The sequence below is a fragment of the Phodopus roborovskii genome, unplaced genomic scaffold (genome assembly GCF_943737965.1).
Source record: "Phodopus roborovskii unplaced genomic scaffold, PHOROB, whole genome shotgun sequence".
Taxonomy (NCBI): Eukaryota; Metazoa; Chordata; class Mammalia; order Rodentia; family Cricetidae; genus Phodopus; species Phodopus roborovskii.
Genome location: NW_026126563.1, coordinates 13,854,273 through 13,876,377, shown reverse-complemented (window position 1 = coordinate 13,876,377; position 22,105 = coordinate 13,854,273). Strand labels below are relative to the sequence as shown.

General features: G+C 45.0%; 1 protein-coding gene across 1 annotated transcript in view; it reads right to left on the bottom strand.

Annotated features, from left to right (window-relative positions):
- The window catches only part of Lama3 (laminin subunit alpha 3), a 197,625-nt gene extending 178,793 nt beyond the window's left edge, over positions 1 to 18,832 (bottom strand). Inside the window, exons 1-4 of the mRNA XM_051202047.1 lie at positions 18,767 to 18,832; positions 17,821 to 18,018; positions 17,472 to 17,768; positions 2,590 to 2,742 (exon numbers count right to left, since the gene is read on the bottom strand). Of these exons, the coding sequence (XP_051058004.1) occupies positions 2,590 to 2,742; positions 17,472 to 17,768; positions 17,821 to 18,018; positions 18,767 to 18,832 (714 nt within the window). The remainder of the gene's footprint in view (positions 1 to 2,589; positions 2,743 to 17,471; positions 17,769 to 17,820; positions 18,019 to 18,766) is intronic.
- Positions 18,833 to 22,105: the final 3,273 nt, after the last annotated feature.

Here is a 22,105-nt window from a genome sequence, read left to right as displayed (position 1 = left end):
CATAAATCACCATATCCAAGAAGCTGCATGGGAGAAGCCAGAATGGGACAAGACTAAGAGAATTCATATTCAACTTCTACTTCTCATCCAGACAGCCCTCCAGACCCATAGCACCAGACGTGCAGTCTTCCTGTGGGAGATCCTGTCGACAGCGGTGCTCAAAAAGTCTAGGGAATCATCCCTGAGTCCTCCCTTTTTCTCCCTGAGTCCTCCCTTTTTCTCCCTGAGTCCTCCCTTTTTCTCCCTGAGTCCTCCCTTTTTCTACTCCACTTCATTCCACTATGAAATCAAGGCAGCGTTATCATCTAAGCTTAGCTAGCAACCAATCACTCGCCTCCACGGCTACCACCAGCATCTTTCTCATGGGTTATGGTAAGCATCTCCCAGCCAGCTCCTCAAAGGCCACTATAGAACACACAAAGGCATGACTTTAAGATACACAGCAGAGTGTCCGTCCTAGACTCAAAACCCCCAACCAACTCTTAATTTCGTTTTTGAATCACCCTGTGGCTTGTTCTTCCTCTCCCTGCCACCTCCTCCTCATTCATGCTGCCTCCATGCTGCTGCTCCTGCTCTGTTTAGGGCTTTTGTGGAGCTGTCCTCTTTGTCTGGGTGACAGACATCTATGCGTATGCGTATGACACAGTTCTTCACATGCTTCAAGACTCCGCTTCAGCTTTACCGTCTCAGTAACTTCTGAATAGCCAATAGGCTACAACTACAATTGCCCCCATACTCACAACACCCTTAGTCGGCCCTGCTTTCTCAATCCTCCATTGCTATTTTCAGTTTCAAACACACTACGTGAGTTTAGCATCTGTAATATATCCCAGGTGCCTACTGGAGTATCTGGCACACGGAAGAAACGTAATAAATATGTGTTAAAGGAATAGTGTGAACTTCCTCCTATGAAAGGGAGAATAAGTTGTATTCATTTTTTTGCTTGGGCATAACAAAGTACCTTAAGCTTAATGTCTTGAAGTAACACATTTACTATCTCAAAGTACTGGCTGGGAGTCAGGCAGAGCTTGGCCAAGTTCTGTGCTCAAGATCAAGAGTGCAATCAAGCTGTCAGCTGGATGCTGCTCTGTCAGATGTTCGCGGGGGCCTCCCTCAGCTTCTGGAATCTACTTTCAGATCCTTGCCCCACAGTCATCTCTAGGGGAAGTTCACAACCTGACAGCATTAGCCTTTCAGGCCAGTGGGAGCATCTCTCATGGAAAGGGGGCAGTCCCATTGGAAACTCCACTCATCAGAGAAAAAGCTCCCCATTGGAATCAGCTGGCTTATGGGACCATAAATGCTTCATAAACATTTCTCATGTTTGTCATATGATGCCACTTGAGCATCTGACAGTCTCTGCCACCTGTGCTCAAGAGCAAGGGGACGGATTGTATGTTATACACACCCGGAGCAGCCATCTTGGGACTTTCGTAGCCTACACAGGAGGATAGACCTCAAACTTGCCTCCCTGTGGTCCAGTTGGCCAAATAAGACCTCAAACTATGGTATCCATTGTTCCATGAATCAGAATTTCCAGGAAGAATGCAATAAAAATGTAATTACCACACCCGTATGTTTGATGGCACTATTCACAATAGCTCAAAACTGGAAATAAGCCAAGTGTCCACCAATGGGGGGCACAGGGGAAGGGGATAGAAATACATGGCGTGCTATTCATGTGTCCATGAAAAGGGAAGAAAAGTTGGCTCGCGGCACAAAAGCTTGAAAGCATAAATAAGCTAAGGGAAATAAGTTAGCCATGAGAAGGCAAATAGTATATTTCACTTATGTGACGTTCCTAGAGACATCAGTCCCCAGAAAATAGAGTGCAGGAGAGGGGGATGGAGGACTAGGTAGAGAGTTTCAGCTTTACAAGAGAAAGAAGTGAGGCCTATGGAAGGTGAAGGGGCTGTACAGCAATGTCAAGGAATTAAATTAAATGTCACTGAACAATACACTTAAAGTGGTGGAAGTTATAATTTTATATTTTCATTATGCCACAATTCAAATAATAATAAAGAATATTTTTATAACATAATTATGTATGTGTGTGTATGCATGTGGGTGTATTGTGAGGGTATGTATACACATATGTGCTCTTGTGTGTGCAGACTAGAGGTCAACACCGGGTCTCTTCCTCAATCATTCCCCATCTCATTTGAGGCAGGTCTCTCACTGAGCCTGTAGCTTACTGATTTGCCTAGTCCATCTGGTCAGACCCCAAGGATCCTCCAACCTCCACCTCCCCAGCATTGGGATTACAGCCTGCCACCATGCCTGGCTTTTTATATTGAGTCTAAGGGGCTGAACTCAGGCCCCATATTTACACAGCAAGCATTTTACCAAATGGGCCACCTCTGATCCCTACCACTGGTTCTTAAACTTAATTAATAAACAAGGTTGAGCATCTCTGTGACTCATGCTGGTCCTGGTTTTAAAGAAGCAAAATAGCAACGCCATGGGTTGAAAACAATGAATAGATTAAAACTGAAGTTTATTTTTGACAATAATTTTGTCGTGTCAAAAAATCCTCCCAGAAACAGTGATCCAAGCCAATATCCCTGTTCTAACCAAAGGGGAACTCACCTGACCCAGATCCAACGTGAGGTTGACTTGGTTGTATTGTATGCCTGAAGAGAGAGGGGGACTTTGCCACCAACGTTCAGACCCATCAATTGCATGGGTGGCCGGATGTGCCTTCCTGGAATCCTCAGAATTACAATAGTCACAGAACTGGCCCTGGGGAGGAGAAAGGAAAAGCCTTTTTAAATTTTCAAGGAAGATTTTTTTTTTTTAATCAGTTCAGCGAAAGAAACATCCAAACCGAGACTGCTCTCCTAGCATAGAGATACTGTAGCGCTACAATGCAATGAGCGCTGAAGACAGCAACAGGCAGATTTCCTCCCTTTCCCTTGGTGTGAAACCCTGTCACCTGTAGCCAGGTTGTTTCCTTCTGTTGTCATAGCTCTGTGCCCCCCCCCACACACACAACACTTTACAAAAGCCTTCTGTATCGGAGATGCAAAGAATTTTCTCCTTAACAAACCAACTGGACTCTTCAAAACCTCATTTTAGCATTTCCATGTGAGGCACTGGGGTGCAAAGCGGATTCCCTCTCACAATCCCAGCAGAGGCACTAAGTGTACAAACAAGCACCCAGGAAGCCGTAGATACAGCAGGCACCTCTACAGAGTACAGAATGCCGAGGTCTAAGGCGGAGCGTCATGTACTGTAGAAGAAAAGACACTTGGGATGCCTGTGAGAGTAAGAAAAGGTCTCTGGTAAACGGTCTTTAGCTCAAGCACGAAAGTGTTCCAAGTTGAAAAACCAATGCAAGCAAAGACAGCGGCCAAGTGGTCTACGCTGACATAAGCACTGAAGGAGACTTCATCAGCCAACAGCGAGACGAGGCAGCAAGCGCCAGAGCGAGAAGTGGCTTATTCTGTCCATAAGGTGGAGTCTGTTTTTACCTGGGGTGACTTCTGGTGTTCGAATAGCCAATCCCTAAATGAGCTACTATTTTTGGCAAGCAGATAGTTTTGCTCCACTTTGTTCTTTTCAATGCAGAATTTTACGACTACTCACCAGCTAAAAAGCTGAACCTTGGTCTTCCTTGTGTTTGTGGTGTGTGTGTGTGTGTGTGTGTGTGTGTGTGTGTGTGTGTGTGTGTGTGTGTGTTTTGAAACAGGGTTTCTCTGTATAGCTCTGGCTGTCCTGAAACTCGCCTTGTAGATCAGGCTGGCCTCCAACTCAGGGAGATCTGCCTGCTTTTGCCTCCTGGGTGCTGGGATTAAAGGCATGAGCCACCACTGCCCAGATCAAAAAGTCATGCTTCCCCCACAGGAATGGACTTCACAGACTGATTTACTCCACTCCCAAACTAAGTTATCCCAAAATATGAGCAGCGTGAAAAAGAGCGGAGGTAAAGGAAAAAGCTATGCTCACCACCTCCTCAGAAATGTGCTGGGGAAATGGGTAGCTCTTCGGGCATTTGCAATAATCCTCAGCTGTTCAGAGACCAGCTTGGTTCTGGTGTGTAACCAAATGTGCTCATGCACAAAATTTTTTTTTTTTTTTTTTTTTTTTTTTTGTGGTGAACAACTGTTCCCTCCCATGTGCTGAGCTGTCTGTATAGATGTTTATTGTTTGATAATATATAAAGACGTTTCTAGAACTTGGCAGCAGCACCTTGGAGATATGAGGCCCATGGGTTCATGGGGGTCACAGGTTGAGCTGGCCTTCTGCACCCTGTCACTTGGGCCAAGATGTCATGTTATGGGGAAGACCAGCAGAACAATGATTCCTTTAGCAAGTTCTTAAGGGTTTTAAAGTTTATCTAAAAATTATTGTTACTGTCATTAATTGTGGGGGGGGGCAAAGGACAAAAATAGGCAACTGGGTCTCCTTCCACCTTTATGCAGATTCCAGGAGTCAAATTCTAGTTGCCTGGGTTGAGCAGTAAGTGCCTTCCTCATGAAGGAAAATTTTTGCTATTGATTTAAGCTTCCAAGTTTTTAAATGTTTGTTTGTTTATTTATTTATTATATTCAAAAGAATTGTAATTGAACAGAGAACAGAATAGCCCTAAATTTCCAAAACACACATCAAATCCTTTCACAGTATCAAAAGAAGTACAAACAGTTCAATAGAAAAAAAACAAAACCAGGCCGCTCACAGAGGAGGAAGTGAACACTGGAGAATGTGTCTATATCATCACCATTAGCAATTATGGCAGGCCATATGCAATAGAATTTTACACACACTCAGTCTACCCAGATTTAAAGTGTGGTGCTATAAGTATTAGAAAAGATACACAAAGGGTATATGTTGGCATAAAAACTTCCAGAAGCTGCTCTGGCATCACTCCTAAAGTAAATTCACACTTAGAACTTAGCACTACAACTCCTGAGCTTAGAACTCAAAGGGACGGTTTGCACATGTTTGATGGCATCAGATGCTGGACTGCAGCCTGTTCACGGAGCAAAATCGGGAGACGAAGTAACTGTGCGGCTGTAGGAAAGCAGGTAATTCAAGAATGGTACAGTCACACTGTAAGTGGCTGTGTGGACAAAATGAAAAACGAAATTTATTTATGGTCATTAAAAATATTGGGATTCAGCTGCAGGCTTGGATTAAGGGTTTCTCATTTCCTTCAGTTTATGATATGCTCCTATGGTCCTTTTATGCCACACATATGCATGTGTGTTTGCATGTGTGGTAGTTTAACATTAAAGTAAATATGTATGAAATGCATGAACTTCCTACCGAAACCAAAAGTAGAGCCTAAATGATGACCCGTGTGGTCGCATATGTCCCCTTCCCACTATCTACAGCCACCTGAGGAAACCACCATCCTGAATGCTTTATTAATTTCCACTGTTTCCCTCTGCTTCCTTCTTTGTTTTTTCTTTTCTTTTCTTTTTTTTGAAACAGAGTCTCATTGTGCAGCCCGCGGTGGGCTTCAAACTCCTGAGACTTGCACTACAGAGTTTCTGTTGCTGGGAAGAGACCTGTGACCATGGCAACTCTTATAAAGGAAGACTTTTATTTGAGGTGGCGGCTTACAGTTCAGAGGTTTGGTTCATTGTCATCATGGCGGGGAGCATGGCAGCGTGCAGGCAGACATGGTGCTGGCTGTATCTTGATATGCAGGCCACAGGAAGTTGACAAAGACACTTGGTAGGATCCTGATCATAGGAAACCTCAAAGCCCACCCCCACGGTGACACGCTTCTACCAACAAGGCCACACCCACTCCACAAACTGTTGCAGATACTCTGTACCAGAAGTTTCCAACATCCAAAGATGAACAGGGCCAATGACTCACTGTGAATTGTGCTGAGCCTGTTGTTGGCCTGGTAATGTAGGAAGCAGAAAATGCAGTACAATGGAGGGGGCTAGCAAGGAAGGGACTGAGGGCTGGAGAAATGGTCCAGCAATCAAGAGCACTTGCTGCTCAATCATAAGGACATCATCCAGATCCCAGACCCACAACACAGCTCACCATACTTACAACTTCAGCTCCAAGAGAGCCAACACCCTCTCTTAGTCTCTGGGGGATTATCTGCACATCCAAATGTACATCCATTCACACAGGCAGGCACATACGCACACGCACACACACACACACACACACACCAATAAATATGCTTTTTTTTTTTAAATAAAGGAAAGGGGACATTCCAAATAGCCAGTGTAAGGCCCCAGCACTGGTAGTCCACAGGAGATAAGACAGCATCCATCCCATGGCTCAGCAACGGCATCTTCCTCATACAGATAGAGAATCCAGCCTCTGATAGCTCCCAACACTCTTGATGATTGTCTTAGGCTAAATAGCCTCTTACATGTCATACTCTGCCCTGAATTAGTAATACAAACACTGTGATTCCAACAGTACCCCTGACGGAACTTTGGTTTTTCAGTTTGAACTGTTCAATTTATCCAAATTGCTCAAATCCTAAAGTGTCAGAACTGGGCTGAAATCAGAGAAATAACATGAACAGGTGAATCTGCCCTTGACAATTGCTAAGAAGTCATTTGACCATCACACTTTTCTAGAAAGTGCTAGAACAGAGATGGCATGGGTATGTGGAAGGCTGAGAGCTCCGAGACACAATGTCCTGGGCATATCTACGCTCCAGGGTTTATAGCAAAGCACATGAAACCTGGAGTGGAGAAATGAAGTTAGAGTCAAACAGCCTTGCCTGAGGCCACATGGCTGGGGCATGCTGGAACCAGGACTGCACAAGGGTCTAGAGATGCTCACTCGGCCCTGGCTGAGCTTCTCTGCAAGTTAGATCAAAGAGCCCTGCCTCCGATGTGGAGGGAATGTGAGGCTGAACTGGAATAGCAATTGTGCTATTTTCCACCACCAGATGTGCACAGAGGCCCGGCTGAGGAAGGATTCCTGCCTGGCAGCACTTTACACGTTTGCCCTCACATCAGGCACAGGAATCCTGGCAAGGGGAGCATCTAACCACACTCAATCATCAACAGCCCCATCATGCATCACTGCCAGGGGCTCCACTCCAAGCCATCATTCTCTAAGACTCTGAAGGCTATGGTATCTCCAGTGCTCAACCCTAAGCCAGCCACAAAAGGGAAGAATTTTCTGCAGTGCGCCAATTCCAAACTAAGGCTGCCTCTTTGCAAAGAGGCACCATCGCACACAGGCGTGGTTACAACCATTAAAGCAAGCACTTTGTCATTTTCCCGCAAGTTTGCATAGTGTGCAGTGAGTTGTGATAAGGAGTGAGTGGTGGTTTCACAGCGCATCGAGTACACAGTACTGTGGCTCCTGCACGTTTCACAGCACTGGGGGCTGGGACATTTCCTCCCTTCCTCTCTGCTATACCAGGCTTCTGGATATAAGGAGAGAGGAAACAAAGTACTCAAGGTTGGTTCTAAGTGCTTAAGGAAAACTCAGAAAAATAAACAAGTATATGCAAATGAGTAATTCAAAACTCTGTGTACCTAGTGGGAGTGTGGATCTTCCTAGCTCATTTTGGAGGTGTATATTTTGGAGTACAACAGCTGTGTCCATGAGCTCTCCTATAGCCAAGACAAAACACTTGAGAAAATCCTCTAAGGAGGAAACGGTTGTGGCTCGCCATTTTGGGGTGTCAGTTCATGGTCTCTGGGTCCCACACTTTGGTCCTGAGACAAGCCAGAGTGGAGCGTGGGGTGAAAAGCAAAGCTGTTCACCTCACGGTGACCAGGAAACCAAGAAAGAGGCAGGGGAAGAGAAATGGCGAGGAACAAGATGGATTCCTGTGGTGATGAACACAGATTTTCAATCGGACAGGGTCCAGAATCACCTGGAAGAAACACCTCTGGGCATGTCCGTGATGGAGTTTCTCCAATGGATTAACTAGGGTGGTGTTTATAGCTCCCAGGAAGGGTTACCCATGCTGGGGTGGCCTTCAGTGATACAGCTGCCCTTGAGTAGTCCTGATCATGTAAGTGACCCTTCAGCCATACTCCTGCAGGCTCACTGGCTCATCAAATTGAACTTGGTAATATGACTGCTTTGGTCTGTTGTCAGTTCCCATCTGAGATGAATAGGCATTTGTGTCTTACATCCTCAGGAAAAATAACATGTAACAGTGTATATAATCATACACTCTGTGATAGCACCGTCCCATGAGCTGGAGTCATAGAGTAGGGAAAAAGGAGAAGGCAAGCTGAGCGCCAACAGTCATCTCTGCTCCCTGACTACTGATACAATGTGACAAGTCACCTGATGTTCCTGCCACTGTGCTTTCCTCACCATGATGATGTGCCCTCAAACTATAAAGCCAAAATTAACCCTTCCTTCCGTCTTTCCTTCCTTCCTTCTGGTTTTGTTTGTTTGGATATTTTGTAACAGCAACAAGAAAAGTAACTAGGAGCATAACCCCAAGGACCCCTCCCTTATCTGAGTCCTGTCTCGGGAACATAAGTCACCTCCCAAGAGCCCATCATGATCTACTCATTTCCCCAGACTCCAATCAGCTGGCAGCCAAGCCACTATCTCATGGCCTTCAGGAGGAATTTTAGATTCAAACCACAGCAGGAAGAGGTTCTGATCCTGATCCTCAGAATTACAACTGTGGAACATCAGTAGCATTACTTGGCCTCTTTAAGCTGTGGTTCTCTTTATCTGTGATAGCCCTGCCAATCTTTGCCGTTCTTCAGGGGTTAAATGGGAAACCGTGCATGAGGTGCTCTGCTCTGGTCCATGACTGTATCGCCGCTGGAACCAACTGAGAGCTTGTTGGGAATTCGGACTCAAGGATCCTGCACCATCCTTAGAGAATCAACATCTCCGGTGAGAGCCAGGACCACAATGATTTCTCTGCTTATGAACCTGGAAAGTACAGAGGTAACATGACTGATACACAGTTGCACCATAGAGATGCCTGATGGCTGTAGCCACAGAGCCACTGCACGGGCAACAATGAGGGCAAAAGGAAGTACCTGCAAGTCAGGTTTGACACTGTGCTTGGCACGTATGTATTTGGTTTTCTAGATAAATCCTGGAGGTAGAGCCAGAGGCGCCAAGAGAAAGAACATCCTGTCCAAGGGGGAAGCCAAGAGAGGAACCCAGGAAGGGATGACTCAAGCTGGGCAGTGAGAAGAAGGGGGAAGAGGAGACCAGATAAAGGTATCTGGGCTTGGTACCTCGAAGTCTGTCCTTGGCTGGAGAACATCTGTTCTGTGATGATGGACCACCTACCTGACATTTTGACTCACCCAGCTATATGAGGATGGTTAGACTTCTGTCTGTGAACAGTAGTACTTTTCTAAACCTAGGCGTTTTTTGCCCATCTTCCCTCTTGGTCTCCTTAGTGTTATTACTGCACATATCCTCCTTGCTCTTTGATTTTCTTTCCCCATCTTCTTATCAATGCGCAAACCATTGAACTGGCTTTGGTCCTAATCAACAACCTCCCAGTGACTGTGCTAAGCCCAATATGCTTGCCTTCCCTCCCGTGGTTATAGAGACACCATCTGTGTCCCATGCACCCAGATCCCATGTCCCTGGCCTGTTCAAAAACTTTCCATCAACAACTATACGCCCCCGACCCCTCTCTCCAACACTGATGCTATTTCTCCAATGGCCTAGAAGCTGTTGCTTCCTTGGGGCCTTTTGCAAGCTATTTTTTATCCAGGGAACACATTGAACCCAACTTCAGACTCTTTTCAGAGAGATTTCCCCCAACAAGGGTGAGATGCTTGGAAATCCTGGACAGTTCACGAGTATCTCACATCTGGGGGCTGTGAGGTTTTCTGAGGTCCTGGAAAATGTATAAATGTCATGTCCCCACCTCAAGGCCCTGTTGTCCCTCCACCTGTAATTTACTTTCCCGTTCTCACACTTGGATCCCCCTCAATCTTTCGGTTCCACCATCGCTCTTCATCATGGACTCCTGTCTCCTCTCCCAGCTCATCGATGACCTGTGACGGATCCATGCACTGACTGCTTACCACATCCCCACAGTATGTTAGCTCAGGGCTTTCCCTGACTTGTTCTGTAATGTCTTACCTCCCCTTTATCGCCGTTCCGCATGCCTGGTTCACTGACGTCAGTAAATAGTTATCAAACGTGGAGGCAAATGAGTATCAAACACAAGAGCATCTGTAAGCATTATCTCCCGATAGTGCAGATCTTTATAGGTGGTAGGAATCAAAGATCACCTCAAAGAATACCTCCCCGGCCCCTGTCCACCTTCAGCTGTTAAACTGGTCAGGCGGAGGAGGAAGGAAGGCAACTATCAAGGCACTCGTTTCCTGTGACCATGCAGGCAACAGACCAAGAAGAAAAGAGGGTACTGCATGCGGTCCTGGTGCCCCACTGCTCCCCGTGAAGCATCACATGCAAAGGGCAGGTGACAGGGGCAGTTGCCCCTCAGGCAGTGACGCTCCCACAGGCCTCTAATGGCCCAGGACAGAAGCACAGGAAGTAGGAACAGAAAGCTAAGAAATCAGTTTTCGGGAAAGGTGTTACGAGTAGTTTTTCCCTGCAGGACTGGGCCCTCTGCCGTGCCAGCCCAAATAACACACAGGGATGCTGTATTAGATATAATTCCGTTGGCCTGTTACTAGTTTCTTATCGGCTAGCTTTGTCTTAATTATTAACCCATTTCTATTAATCTAAGTACTTCCACGTGTTCAGCCTTGCGCGGGAACACACGAGCGGGGACAGGCGCAGCAGGGCTCTGTGGGAATGCAATCTGAGGGAAGGGGCAGGAGATGATCAATGGTGAACAATTTTCCAACATCAGGGGGCTGGCACCGTTAGAATAGGGCTCAAATCTAAATTGCCACAGTCAGGTGTTTCACGGTAAGAACAGACTCTTCAGGGGCACAGAATGACATTACACTTCCCTGCAGTGAGAAAGACGTCATCGGGTGCTCTTTGCAACCTCAGAATGCAGAACCATAAAGGGTTAGTAGTTGTGAATGGAGGGGGGAATTAATTAAAGGCGTAAATATACATCCAATTACACCCCCCAAAGAATAATACCAAAGAGTCTAAATACATACAGAGGAGAGCCAGCTTATTCCCAAGCCTTGGCCACTGAAACGGCCTGGATGCAATGGCACCCAATGACACACAATGGCACACTAGTAGGGACAGGAGGACGAAGCACCAGACCTTGGCTCCCGAAGGTCATAATCAATAAAGCCTTGAAGAATTACTTAATTCCAGGGCTGAGCAGAGAAAATAGAAACGCCCCTCCCTGAAGCGTGTTATGAGGCCTTAAGTGATAAAGCCTTAAAAGTGCAGGGGAGCTCCAGATTCTATTTTAAGTAATGACCTTTGTTCATTTTATAAATTTAATGTTTGTAGGTCCTTTTGGCATGAAATTCTAAATCCTGGCTGGCCTCACAAATTTATTTTTAGAAAGTGTGAGGAAACTGAACTGCTGTAGTTAACTCCAATCTCTGGCTGTATCCAGCCTCCCTCGGGTACAAAAGAGGGATTAACCATAATCTCTCTGTTGTCCTCCACTTGTGCCCAGACTCCCCTCCCTCTCTGAAAGACAAATGCCTAGCAACTCATGCCCACACTCCGTGAAAGCACCCAGGAGGCCGGCCGGCCTCCAGAGCTCAGCTTTGCCTTCCTTCCCGAAACATGCTTGCCAGCAAGTAGTCTATGTTCTCGAGCCCCTCAACTGTTGGAGCAGAAAGCAACTTTGGCTGATTCTTTGCAGAGGAAAATTCCAAATCTGGCATATCACCAAATCAAAGTCAACAGTTCCACCCTGACCTAGAGACACCGTCCACGGAGTGACCCTGAGAACCCTCTTTCCACTGTGTCTGAGAGTGGCAGCTCTGTGCATGGTGGGTCTTACAAACCCAATAAAAGCTGGAAAGGCAACAGCAGGGCCAACCTACCTATCATTAAAATTGCAACCTGGGGAGCATGTGGTGGCCCTCTGTGGGCAAGTCTGGGGGAACCACAGATATGGATCTCTGTGAGGCCTCTCCTCACTTCACACCTGCTCTACCCATACCTGGGAAAACAATCCCCAGCACTGGCTGTGGCAAGCAATGCAGTGCACCCAGAATTAAATATTCAAGCCACAACTGATAGTTTACTTAAATGAAAAGACTCCGTTTTGCTAATATTTAATGTACATATTGTCAGAGGGACCCTCATCTAGTCTCCAAGTCAGCTGATCACTTGCTTTTAACGATCTTGAGTGTCTGAGCAAAGGAAGGCCGTGATTGTAGCATGTGACCATGACTATGGTCAAATAAAATATGGATTCTCTTCCCTTAAATAGCAGAAAAAATACAAGCCTGGATTGAAATGAGAAATGAGCTTGAAATTCTTTTGACTATGCAGAGTTTACCAGACATCTCGTGTGGAAGCATTTAAAATGGTGTTTAAAGGGGAGGAGCCAAAATGGCAGGTTTGAAGCTGCCAGGCAGCACCTTCCAATTTCCCAGTGGTTCTTAAACAGCCAGAAAACTGCTTCTCGGCAAAACTAGTGACTGAAAGGACAGAGCGAAGTTTAAACAGACGAAACTTATGAGAGACCCAGACACTGGTTATTGGGACAGTGGATGAGAAAGAACTCCACAGTGCAGAGACCAGATGGCCTGACTGGGGAGGGAGAGATGGGGAGGAACAGTACAGCCACAGAAAGAGAACATCGGAAAGGCGACCTGGAAAACCAGGGCAGAGACAAACCAGAAAAGAAGGGCTGGCTGCTGCTGATTTAGAAATTGTGTAACACTGGCCCTTCGAATCACTCTGCTTTTCCCAGTGCGAGAGCAGAGTGCAGACCCTGCTGCTTTGGGAAATGTTACTTCCTGTGGTGGTTACATTTGAGTGTCACCTTGCACCAACTGGATTCATCCAGAAGATAAGTCTCAATGAGGAACTGTCCAGGTCAGGATGGCCCATGGGCATGTGGGGGGGGGGGCGGAGATCTTGGTTATGGTAATTGGGGTGGGGAAACCTAGCCCACTGTGAATAGCACTATCCCTAGGGTCCATCCTGGCTGTACACGGGAGCTAAGTGGTAAGCACTGTAGCATTCACTCTTCCTCTCATCTTCACTGTGGAATATGACTAGCTGCTCCAAATCCCTGCCTTGACTTCCCCACAATTACGAACTGTAATCTAATAAGAATTAGGGGGGAAAATCCTAGCACTCAGGAGGCAGTGACAGGCACATCTTTGTGAGTTTGAGGCTAGCCTGGTCTACAGAGTGAGTTCTGGGGCAGTCAGAGCTACAGAGACACCCCTCTATCAAAAAACAAACAAAAAGAATATTCACTGATGATTTACAATATCTAAAGAAGAGCTAACATTATGATCCCCACTCTACTCCATAAAATAGAAAGGGAAGGAGTTCTTCTAATGCTAGCCATAAAGCCACCATCACCCAGATACTTAAGTCAAATTAGATAACAATCAGCAAAAGAAAACCACTGACCAATGCTCTTGGTGCAAAAAAAAAAAATAGTCAACAAAATATCTGCAGACTAAATTCAACAAACACTAAAAAGATCAGTCACCATGATAATGCTAGCTGCATTCCAGGAATGCAAAGAGGATTCAATAAATGCTAAGTGGTGACATAAAGCACAGCCTCACAAGTCAACAACAAACCCACATGATCATCTCATCAGACATGTGGAATCATTTGACAAAAACCAACATCCCTTCATGAAAATTGTCCAAAAAAAATAAAAAAAAATAAAACTTACATATAGAAGTACCATGCCACAACGTAATAAATGCTATATACATCATACACTTATAGGCAACATCATACTGAAGGGAAAAACTCAAATCATTTTCACTAAAAGCAAGAACAAGATAAGAATTCCACTGTTGTTGCTTTTATCCCAATACAGTGCTTAAAACGTAGCTACAGCAGTAAGGCAAATAAAAAGTAAATAAATATGGTATAGGGATGGAAGAAGAAGATGCCAAAGTATTCCCATTTCCAAATGATATGCTCCTATACTTAGAAGGCCCTAAAGATTCCACCAAAAACCTTCCAGACCTGACAAATTTGACAAAGTAACAGTGTAAAAGAAAATCAACATTTAAGCAAGGCAGATGGCTGTGCACATTTTAATCCCAGCACTTGCGAGGCAGAAGCAGGCAGATCTCTGTAAGTTTGACGCCAGCCTGGTCTACAGAGCTACACAGAGAACCCTGTCTCGGAAAACAAAAAAAAAAACATATACAGAATGGGAGAAAAATCTTCACCAGCGATTCAACTTGTACAGGATTAATATGCGGGATACATGGAGAATTAAAAAAAAAAAACAAAAAACAAAAAGTAATCACTAGGACAAACATGAGATACTTTCCCCCAAAACAACAAATAGCCAATAAATACACAAAAAAGTGTTTGACATCTTTAGTCTGGAGATGCAAATCAAAAGCACATTGAGAGTCCTTTTCATCCCGAACAACATGGGCACCATGAAGAGAACAAGATGTGCTGGTGCACATTTGCAAAAACGTCCTTGGGTAGCGCTGGTGGGACTATGCATTAATGCAACCACGACGGCAGTCAGAATGGAGGTCCTCACAACATGGGCAAATAAAACTTCTACACAGTACAATCACAACATACTTCCTGGTGCATACCGGAAGGACTTGACGTCAGCTTACAATAGAAATACCTGCATGTCTGTGTTGATTTTCACATTGCTTACAACAGCCAGGATATGGAAATAGCCTAGGGGTTCATCAGCAGATGAGTGGATGAAGAAAATGGTTCTCAACCTGTGGGTTATGACCTGCCCCTCAGATCAAAGGACCTTTTCACAGGGGTTGCCTAAAACTGTTAGAAAACACAGGTGTTTACATTGTGGTTCATAACAGTGCCAACATTACAGTTATGAAGTGCTGATGAAAATAATTTTATGGTTGGGGGTCATAATCAAAACGAACCAGACTGAAGAAGAAAAAGATGCCCTGTTTTCTCGCTCATGTGCAGAATCCCAATTTCAAAAGTCAGGAGAGCAGAAGTTGAACTATTAGGAAAGGGGGTCGGGGAGGAGAGAAGGGCAGGGAAAGGATAGCGGTCAGTATATGAATGTGATTGGCAGTTGTGAAACTTGAAGGCAATTGTCTTGTATAATTAATATACAACGATAAAACACCTTTTGAAGGAAGAATTACATGGATGTCCCCCACACATTCCAAACTTGCAGACTCTCTGGGATGACAACTGGCTATGTGCAGGACTCTGTTGGACAGTGACCCTATATTTACAGACAAATAAAGGCAGACCCTGTATTTTATCAAAGTGCCAATCGTGTGTGGGACAGTAAACACTTTTCTAAGAAAATAGATGTCTCATGGAGGAAAACGCATTCAGAAAGGCAGATGCTTGGGAATATGTGCCTCTCTTTGTGGCAAAGCCGGAAATTCATTAACTTTACAAGTTCCATGCTTTCATTTACTTAAATGCAGAAAAAAAATTTTCTAGTGAATTTTAATTTTTTCCAAAAGAAACTGTCAGTGCTTTTTGAAGAGATTATCCGAAACATTAAAACACATGATTTTCCTTAGCAGAAAATTATGAATGTAGCAGGGAAAGGAAACAAAGACTAGCCAAGTTTCTACTGGGAGAAAAAAATCCTGAGTGTGCAGACAGCAAGAAGCCTGTCGCAACTTGGTAACACTCCTCCGTCTGTCCATCTGTCAACACCATTTTTTTTTTTTTTGAAGTGAAAAACATGTTCCTTTGGTCTATAATGCAGTACTGTAAGTAAGTGCTACCACACACTGCAGTGATTGGCCCAGGACACTGTTCACACATCCTAAACTACAAAGAAAAGAAGAAAGGAAGAAAGCGATCCAAAATGAGATCGAAAAGAAAGGCAGAGCTAAAAGAGAGGGCAGTGAACCCACAAAGATGCCACAGCCCCCACCTTTGCCCACCCTCACTGCGGCACTGAGCAAGAGGATGTCACTGCCTCACGCCATTCTGCCACTCAGGCCTCTCCGTCTATGCCCTAAGACTAGAAGGAGCGTGTCAGGGGACATACTCCAGGTGCCACACACACATACTAAAACTAGTTCCAGCATCATCAGGATTTTAATGATTTTTTTTTTCCACACAGCTGGTCTTGAACTTGTCCTGTAGTTTAGTTCAAACTCAGATTCTCAGTCCTCCTGGCCCAGGCACCCCAGTGCTGAAGTTACAGGTACAGACCACCATGCCTTACTTTTCTGGTGTTTGTTTGGTTGTTTGTTTGTTTGTTTTTAGTCCTGGGATGCCTCCTGCATGCTAGGCAATCACTCTACCATTGGACTACATCCTCTGCATGAGCCTCTGTCTTTTCAGGGATATTTCAGATGTATGACCTATAAAGATCAACTTAGAATGGTTGAGCAACAAGTACCAAGCTAAATGTGTCTGAACAAACTCCACAATTACATTTGTATACATTTCTAATTTTCCACAGTAACAAATAATTGAGGAAAAAAGTAATTAACATCTGTTGGAGAAAATTCATCATCATTATCTTCTATTTCCCATTTTGCATATTTACACTATGGTTACAAAAACTGTTTTTATTATTGGTTATCTTTTCAATTTTTTCTTTCCATGTAGTAAGATATGTACAGTAAGTTAGGATGTTCACACATGCATAGTTTATAGATAAAATCCCATCTATCACATGGCATGTTCAACTACCCACCACTGATGGCGATACCAGTCAAGACTGTCTAACACTAACCCAGACACACTAAGCTCCAAAATTCCTCCCTCTTCTGGCAATATTTCCTCTCTTCAGCAGCACTTCCCGGAGAGAGGTTTTGGACTTAGGACTGGATTCAAGCACTCACACCCACCCTAGGCTAAAATGCTGTTTCCTAGGCTACTCCTTTGTGCACCTTCCAGGCCAAGATGAGGGTGAGGCTGGCACACAAGGTGCTGATTAAGCAGCACTAACCGCCTGCACCCTCATCTTCGCCAGAGTGCGGCGTCTGTTTCTGCCCACTGGAAGTCTCACTGGCACCCCCAACTGCGGGTTGGAGCATCAGATGTAATGAGCCTTTGCCGGCAGTGAAGTAGTACCACAGATATAACCGGAAAGGTTACTGAAGTTTCCTAGGCATAAGATTGCAAAACCCAAAAGTCTGGTAGAGAGCCTCCTCTGAAGCCCAGGGTCGGTCCCGGGCTGGCCTGGCTCCATCTGGGTGATGGACATTTGCTATCAAGCCTAAGGCTTCCTCCTCTGCAGGTTGGAACCTGACCACAGATTTCACTCGCCCTCGCTTTGCCCAGCCCAACTAGGATGGCGAGTGTCCAAGGTGGTGCTCCTACTGCCGTGTACCAAGAGATCCCAGGTCACAGGGTCCCCAGCCAGTCTGGCCTTGGGACAGCCTGGTCCCTGACACTTGAGATCATTAGCTCAAGTGAAGAAATGAAGACTCATCCTTTGGTGACTGGCCCGGTCGCAACCCAATCCCCGCTACCCGTGGAGACAGTACCTGGATGGTGTGGCCGCTGCCCTGTGCGGTGGGGCCGCCCACCAATTTGCAGTAAAGTTCTGGCCGGGCACTTGCGACCTCCAGACCCCGCTCACCGCAGGTAGCGGTGGCCCAGATCCTTGCCGCCTGGGCCAGGTTGAAGTAGGGCGGGTGCAGGCTGAGAGCGGCCGCCCGAGAGTCCTGAGCCTCCATGCTCCAGCAGAGCGACAGCAGCAGCAGCAGCAATAACGTGAGGAGGGGCGGTGAGGATCCCAGTGTCCAGCCTGGAGCCATAGCTATCCCCTTGCGCTGGGTCTCCTGCCCGTGCATGGCGTGGCACCGGGGAGCAGACGGCTGACACTCCCCGCGCTCGCTCCTGAGCAGCCCGGGATGTGGGCGGCGCCCGGGCCGCGCCCCTCTGTCCACGAGCTGAGTGGGCCGCGTAGGCAGGCGAGGCTACTGGGTTGCGGAAGGTGCTGCTGCTTCTGGCACTGAAGCGATCAGGAACCAGCAGGCATGAACTCTGAGTGCTGCAAACTTTCCCAGCTCCCCGCAGGTCCTCAGGGTCCTACAGCCAGGTCAGACATCAAAGCGCTCTCCAACTTCCCAACTTCTGCTAGGTTTCCGGGGAAACTGCCTCTGCCTGTAGAACTTTTGTCAAAGATGTTTCTAGTTCCCAGGCGAGCGTGGATCTGAGTCCATTCTCCTACAGTTACGTGCTGAGCCAGGGATTAAAGGATCTCACTGAATTAGCAGTGGTGGAAAGTATACTTCCAAACCACAAAGCAGCGATGCACACTGTGGTTAACCTAGCTGGAAAGATACCTCGGGGGAAATCCTTTAGAAAGCCAGGTACTCCTCCCTCCAGGCTGAAGCTTGGTCACCCTCCAACACTGAGTCCACAATAGAACCCCTAAGCTATTAGAGGAGGTGCCTTGCTAGGAAAGCCAGCATACTCAAGGGCTTTAAGTGTCCCAGACAAACAGGACCAAAGCTTTGAAGGCTAGAAAAAAGAAGGAAAGAGGCAAGAAGAGACAACATCGCTCTGCCTGGATATAGAGATGGGGACAAAATGGCACATGAGAGGTGCTATGGTCTGGATATCCCTGCCTAGGCTGAATATTCCTAGACTGAAACCTGCTGCTCAGCAGTGATGGTTTTAGTTTAAAGATGGCCTTTTTTGCATTTCTTGATCAATAACTCCAGTATGCATATCATTTGCCTCAACCATTCCACTTGTACAGATTTGTATTCAGGGAATAGTCGTGTAAATACGTCGTAGGAGTGGTGTTGGCACATGGGCTCAGTGTCCTCACAAAGGAGCCCAAGCTGGACGTTGTGGCCCACACCTGCAGTCCAGCGCTATGGAAAGATGAGCCCATGGGTCAGGTGTTGAAGGTCAGCCTGGGCTACATAACAGAAAAAGAAAAAAAAAACAGAATGAATGAAAAATAAGAGGCCAGGGTGTGCTGGCTAGGACTGACCACTGTAAGAGTGCACTGTGAAAAGACTGTTGTGTAGAAACCACGAATCAGCCCACCACCACCACAAGCACATCTGTGGAGACCATGTTCAAGATTTCTCTATCTTACAGCAACTTTGTGTTCGAAAGCTACCCACTTTGTGTCGCTCTGCTGTAAAGGCTCAGATGGACAGAGATGAAGGATGGAACTCGCTGGTATGTTTATGAAATGCTGGGGTAGTTATGCGACCTACTTGATCTTCTGTTTGTTCTTCAAAAAATATGGAGGGAGGGAAAAGAATTCATGAGCCTAACATAAAGGAGAAGCTTTAAGAAGGGACAGGAAACTAGCATCAGACAGCATCTTAACCAACAAAAAAAAAAAAAGGAAAACAAATAAATGCAGGAGAAACTATGTTTCATAATTTCATAAGTGACATTGACTAATGCCCATAATAATGTATAATAATGCAACTTTTACAAAAAAAACACAATAAGCCTCATCTTTCATTTATCAAATTGATAAAGTTAATTAAATGTAAAAAGAGAATTCATGACATCAACACACTCTTGGGAAAAAGTGAAGAAACCTTCCATTTGAGGAGAGGAATTTCTGCAGTGCTTAGCTAATGACTCCAATGTGTAATTTGTCCTGCAGTTTCTCTTGTAGAGATTTATAGACCTGAAATAATCAAGGATGTTTATAAAGATTTGATCCAATGGTTCCTTGAAGGTATTTAGTTTGTTTGTTTGTTTAAGTTTATAAGACCTTAAGTGTTATTGCAAGGCCATAAGAACAACCTTATAGAAATGTATTTTGACATATTTGCAATATTTAACAAAAAAGAAACGATATAAAGACGCATAATTCTATCAATTGTATCTATAGCACTAGCAAAATGAACTAAAAAAGTCCAATTATAATGCATCAAAAAGAATAACATTCTTAAGAATAAAGTAAACTAAAAAGTTCAATCTTGGTACATAAAAACTGAACATATTTCAAAGATGTTTCAGCAGATCTTAATACAGATGTACATTGACTTAAAATGAAGCAAAATCCTATAGACTCACCAGAAGGTGACAATATTGCAGATTAAAAAATGTGTTTAGGACCCCTAACCTAATGACTAGCTCAGCTTAGCAACATGGGGCAATGATATAGCTTTGTGTTTTCACCTTCATGGATGTGTGGCAACTGGAATCTGGGGCTCACTATGGCTGCCAATACCCAACATCAAAAAAAAATCTTATTACATATTACTGGTACATGAAAAGATTTCTGCTTTCTGTCACTGGGATAAACACCATAACTAAAAGCTACTCAGAGAGGAAAAGGTTTATCTCATCTTGCCGGTCGCAGCCTATCAGTTGCAGAGGCCAGGAACCTGGAGTCAGGAGCCATGAGCCGGGAACTGAAGAACAGACACAGGGGGACACTTCTTACTGGTTTGCTGACAGGCTCATATCCAGCTACTCTTTTGGTACAATGGCCCACCTCCTGGGGTTGGCCTTGCCACAGTGTTCTGAGCCCACCTACATCAGATAGCAGGAAAAGGCCCCCAAAGACAAACACATGAGCCAATATGCTTGAGGCAGCTCTTTAGTTGAGGTTTCTCTTCCAAGGTGTGTCCAGGTGACAACCAAAATAAACGTCACAACAATGCATCATTAATCTGGGGGGGGGCATCTGTAATGTAAAGTACTGATTTATGGGTTGGTATATAAAGTGTTAAAATGGCAAAGGTCTATAGCAGTCTACAGATTGAATGCAATACCTTTCAAAATCCCAGTTTTCTTTCATTTTTTTTTTTTTTGGTTTTGGGTTTTTCGGTTGGTTGGTTGTTTTTTCGAGACAGGGTTTCTCTGTGTCTTTGGGGGCTGTCCTGGAAAGCTCCAGGCTGGCCTCAAACTCACAGAGATCCACCTGCCTCTGCCTCCCAAGTACTGGGATTAAAGGCATGCACCACCAGTGCCCAGCATTTTTCTTGCCTTTTTTTTTTCCCCAGAAACTTGCACAAAGATCCTACAATTCTTAAGAAAATGCAGGTGACCCAGAATGGTCAAAATGATCCAGGAAAACAACCAACTATAAGATTTACTTCTTGACTTCAGAATTTAAAAACAAAGTGTCAGTGGTAAAGACAACGTGGTACTATGCAGAGGATCAACACGTAGGTCAATTAAATATAATTGAGATTCCATAATAAAGCTTTAAAATGGGTTGTCAGCCAGATACCAAGATCATTCCATGAGAAAAGAACCCTGTAAATAAAGGGTGCTTGCCGAATTGGATACCCACATGCAATAGTACCAAGATGAGTTCCTACCCCATCCCATATCCAACTCAAGTGATGTAAGAGCTGCAACTATGAAAGCCTGAAAGGAAATAAAAGAAAAAGTTTCTTACATATCAAAAGTACAAAACAAAGAGCCTTACTAGATTTTAAAGCCTCTGCATCACAGGGCATCTCTACTCAAGGAGTGGTAAAAGGTATTTCAGAATCACCTGTCTCACAACACACCCATATCCAGAATAAGGAACTCTTACTACTCAACCATTTTTAAAAAGCTGATGTGGATGTGTTACATTTTGTTTGTTTTTAAGACAGGGTTTCTCTGTATAACATCCCTGGCTGTCCTGGAACTCACTTTGTAGACCAGGCTGGCCTCAAACTCACAGAAATCCACCTGCTCTGCCCCATGAGTGCTGGGATTAAAAGCGTGCACCACCACCTCCTGGCATGTTACGTTCATCTATGCTGTAGAATATTTGTTTAACTCTGGAAAGATGTGTTACTCTGCCTACCCAAAACACCTGATTGGCTTAATAAAGAGCTGAATAGCCAATAGCTAAGCAGGAGGGGGATAGGCGGGGCTGCCAAGCAAAGAATAAATAGAAGAACAAAAAGGAGGAGAGAAAAAAGGAGGGAGGATCCCGGGGGACCAGCCATCCAATCTCATAGCCAGGGACAGGGTAAGAAGAAAAGAAGGACTTAGAGAATAGACAGGTGAAAGCCCAAGCAAACGGTAGACAGCTGGTTAGAAACCAGCCACGCTAAGACAGGGCATTCGTAAGTGATAAGGCTCCATGTGTTTAATTGGGTGGTGGGCCCAAAGAGAAAAAAACAAAACAAAACAAAAAAACTGCAAAAAAGCAATTCTGAAGTCAAGTATGAAGACCTGAGTTCAG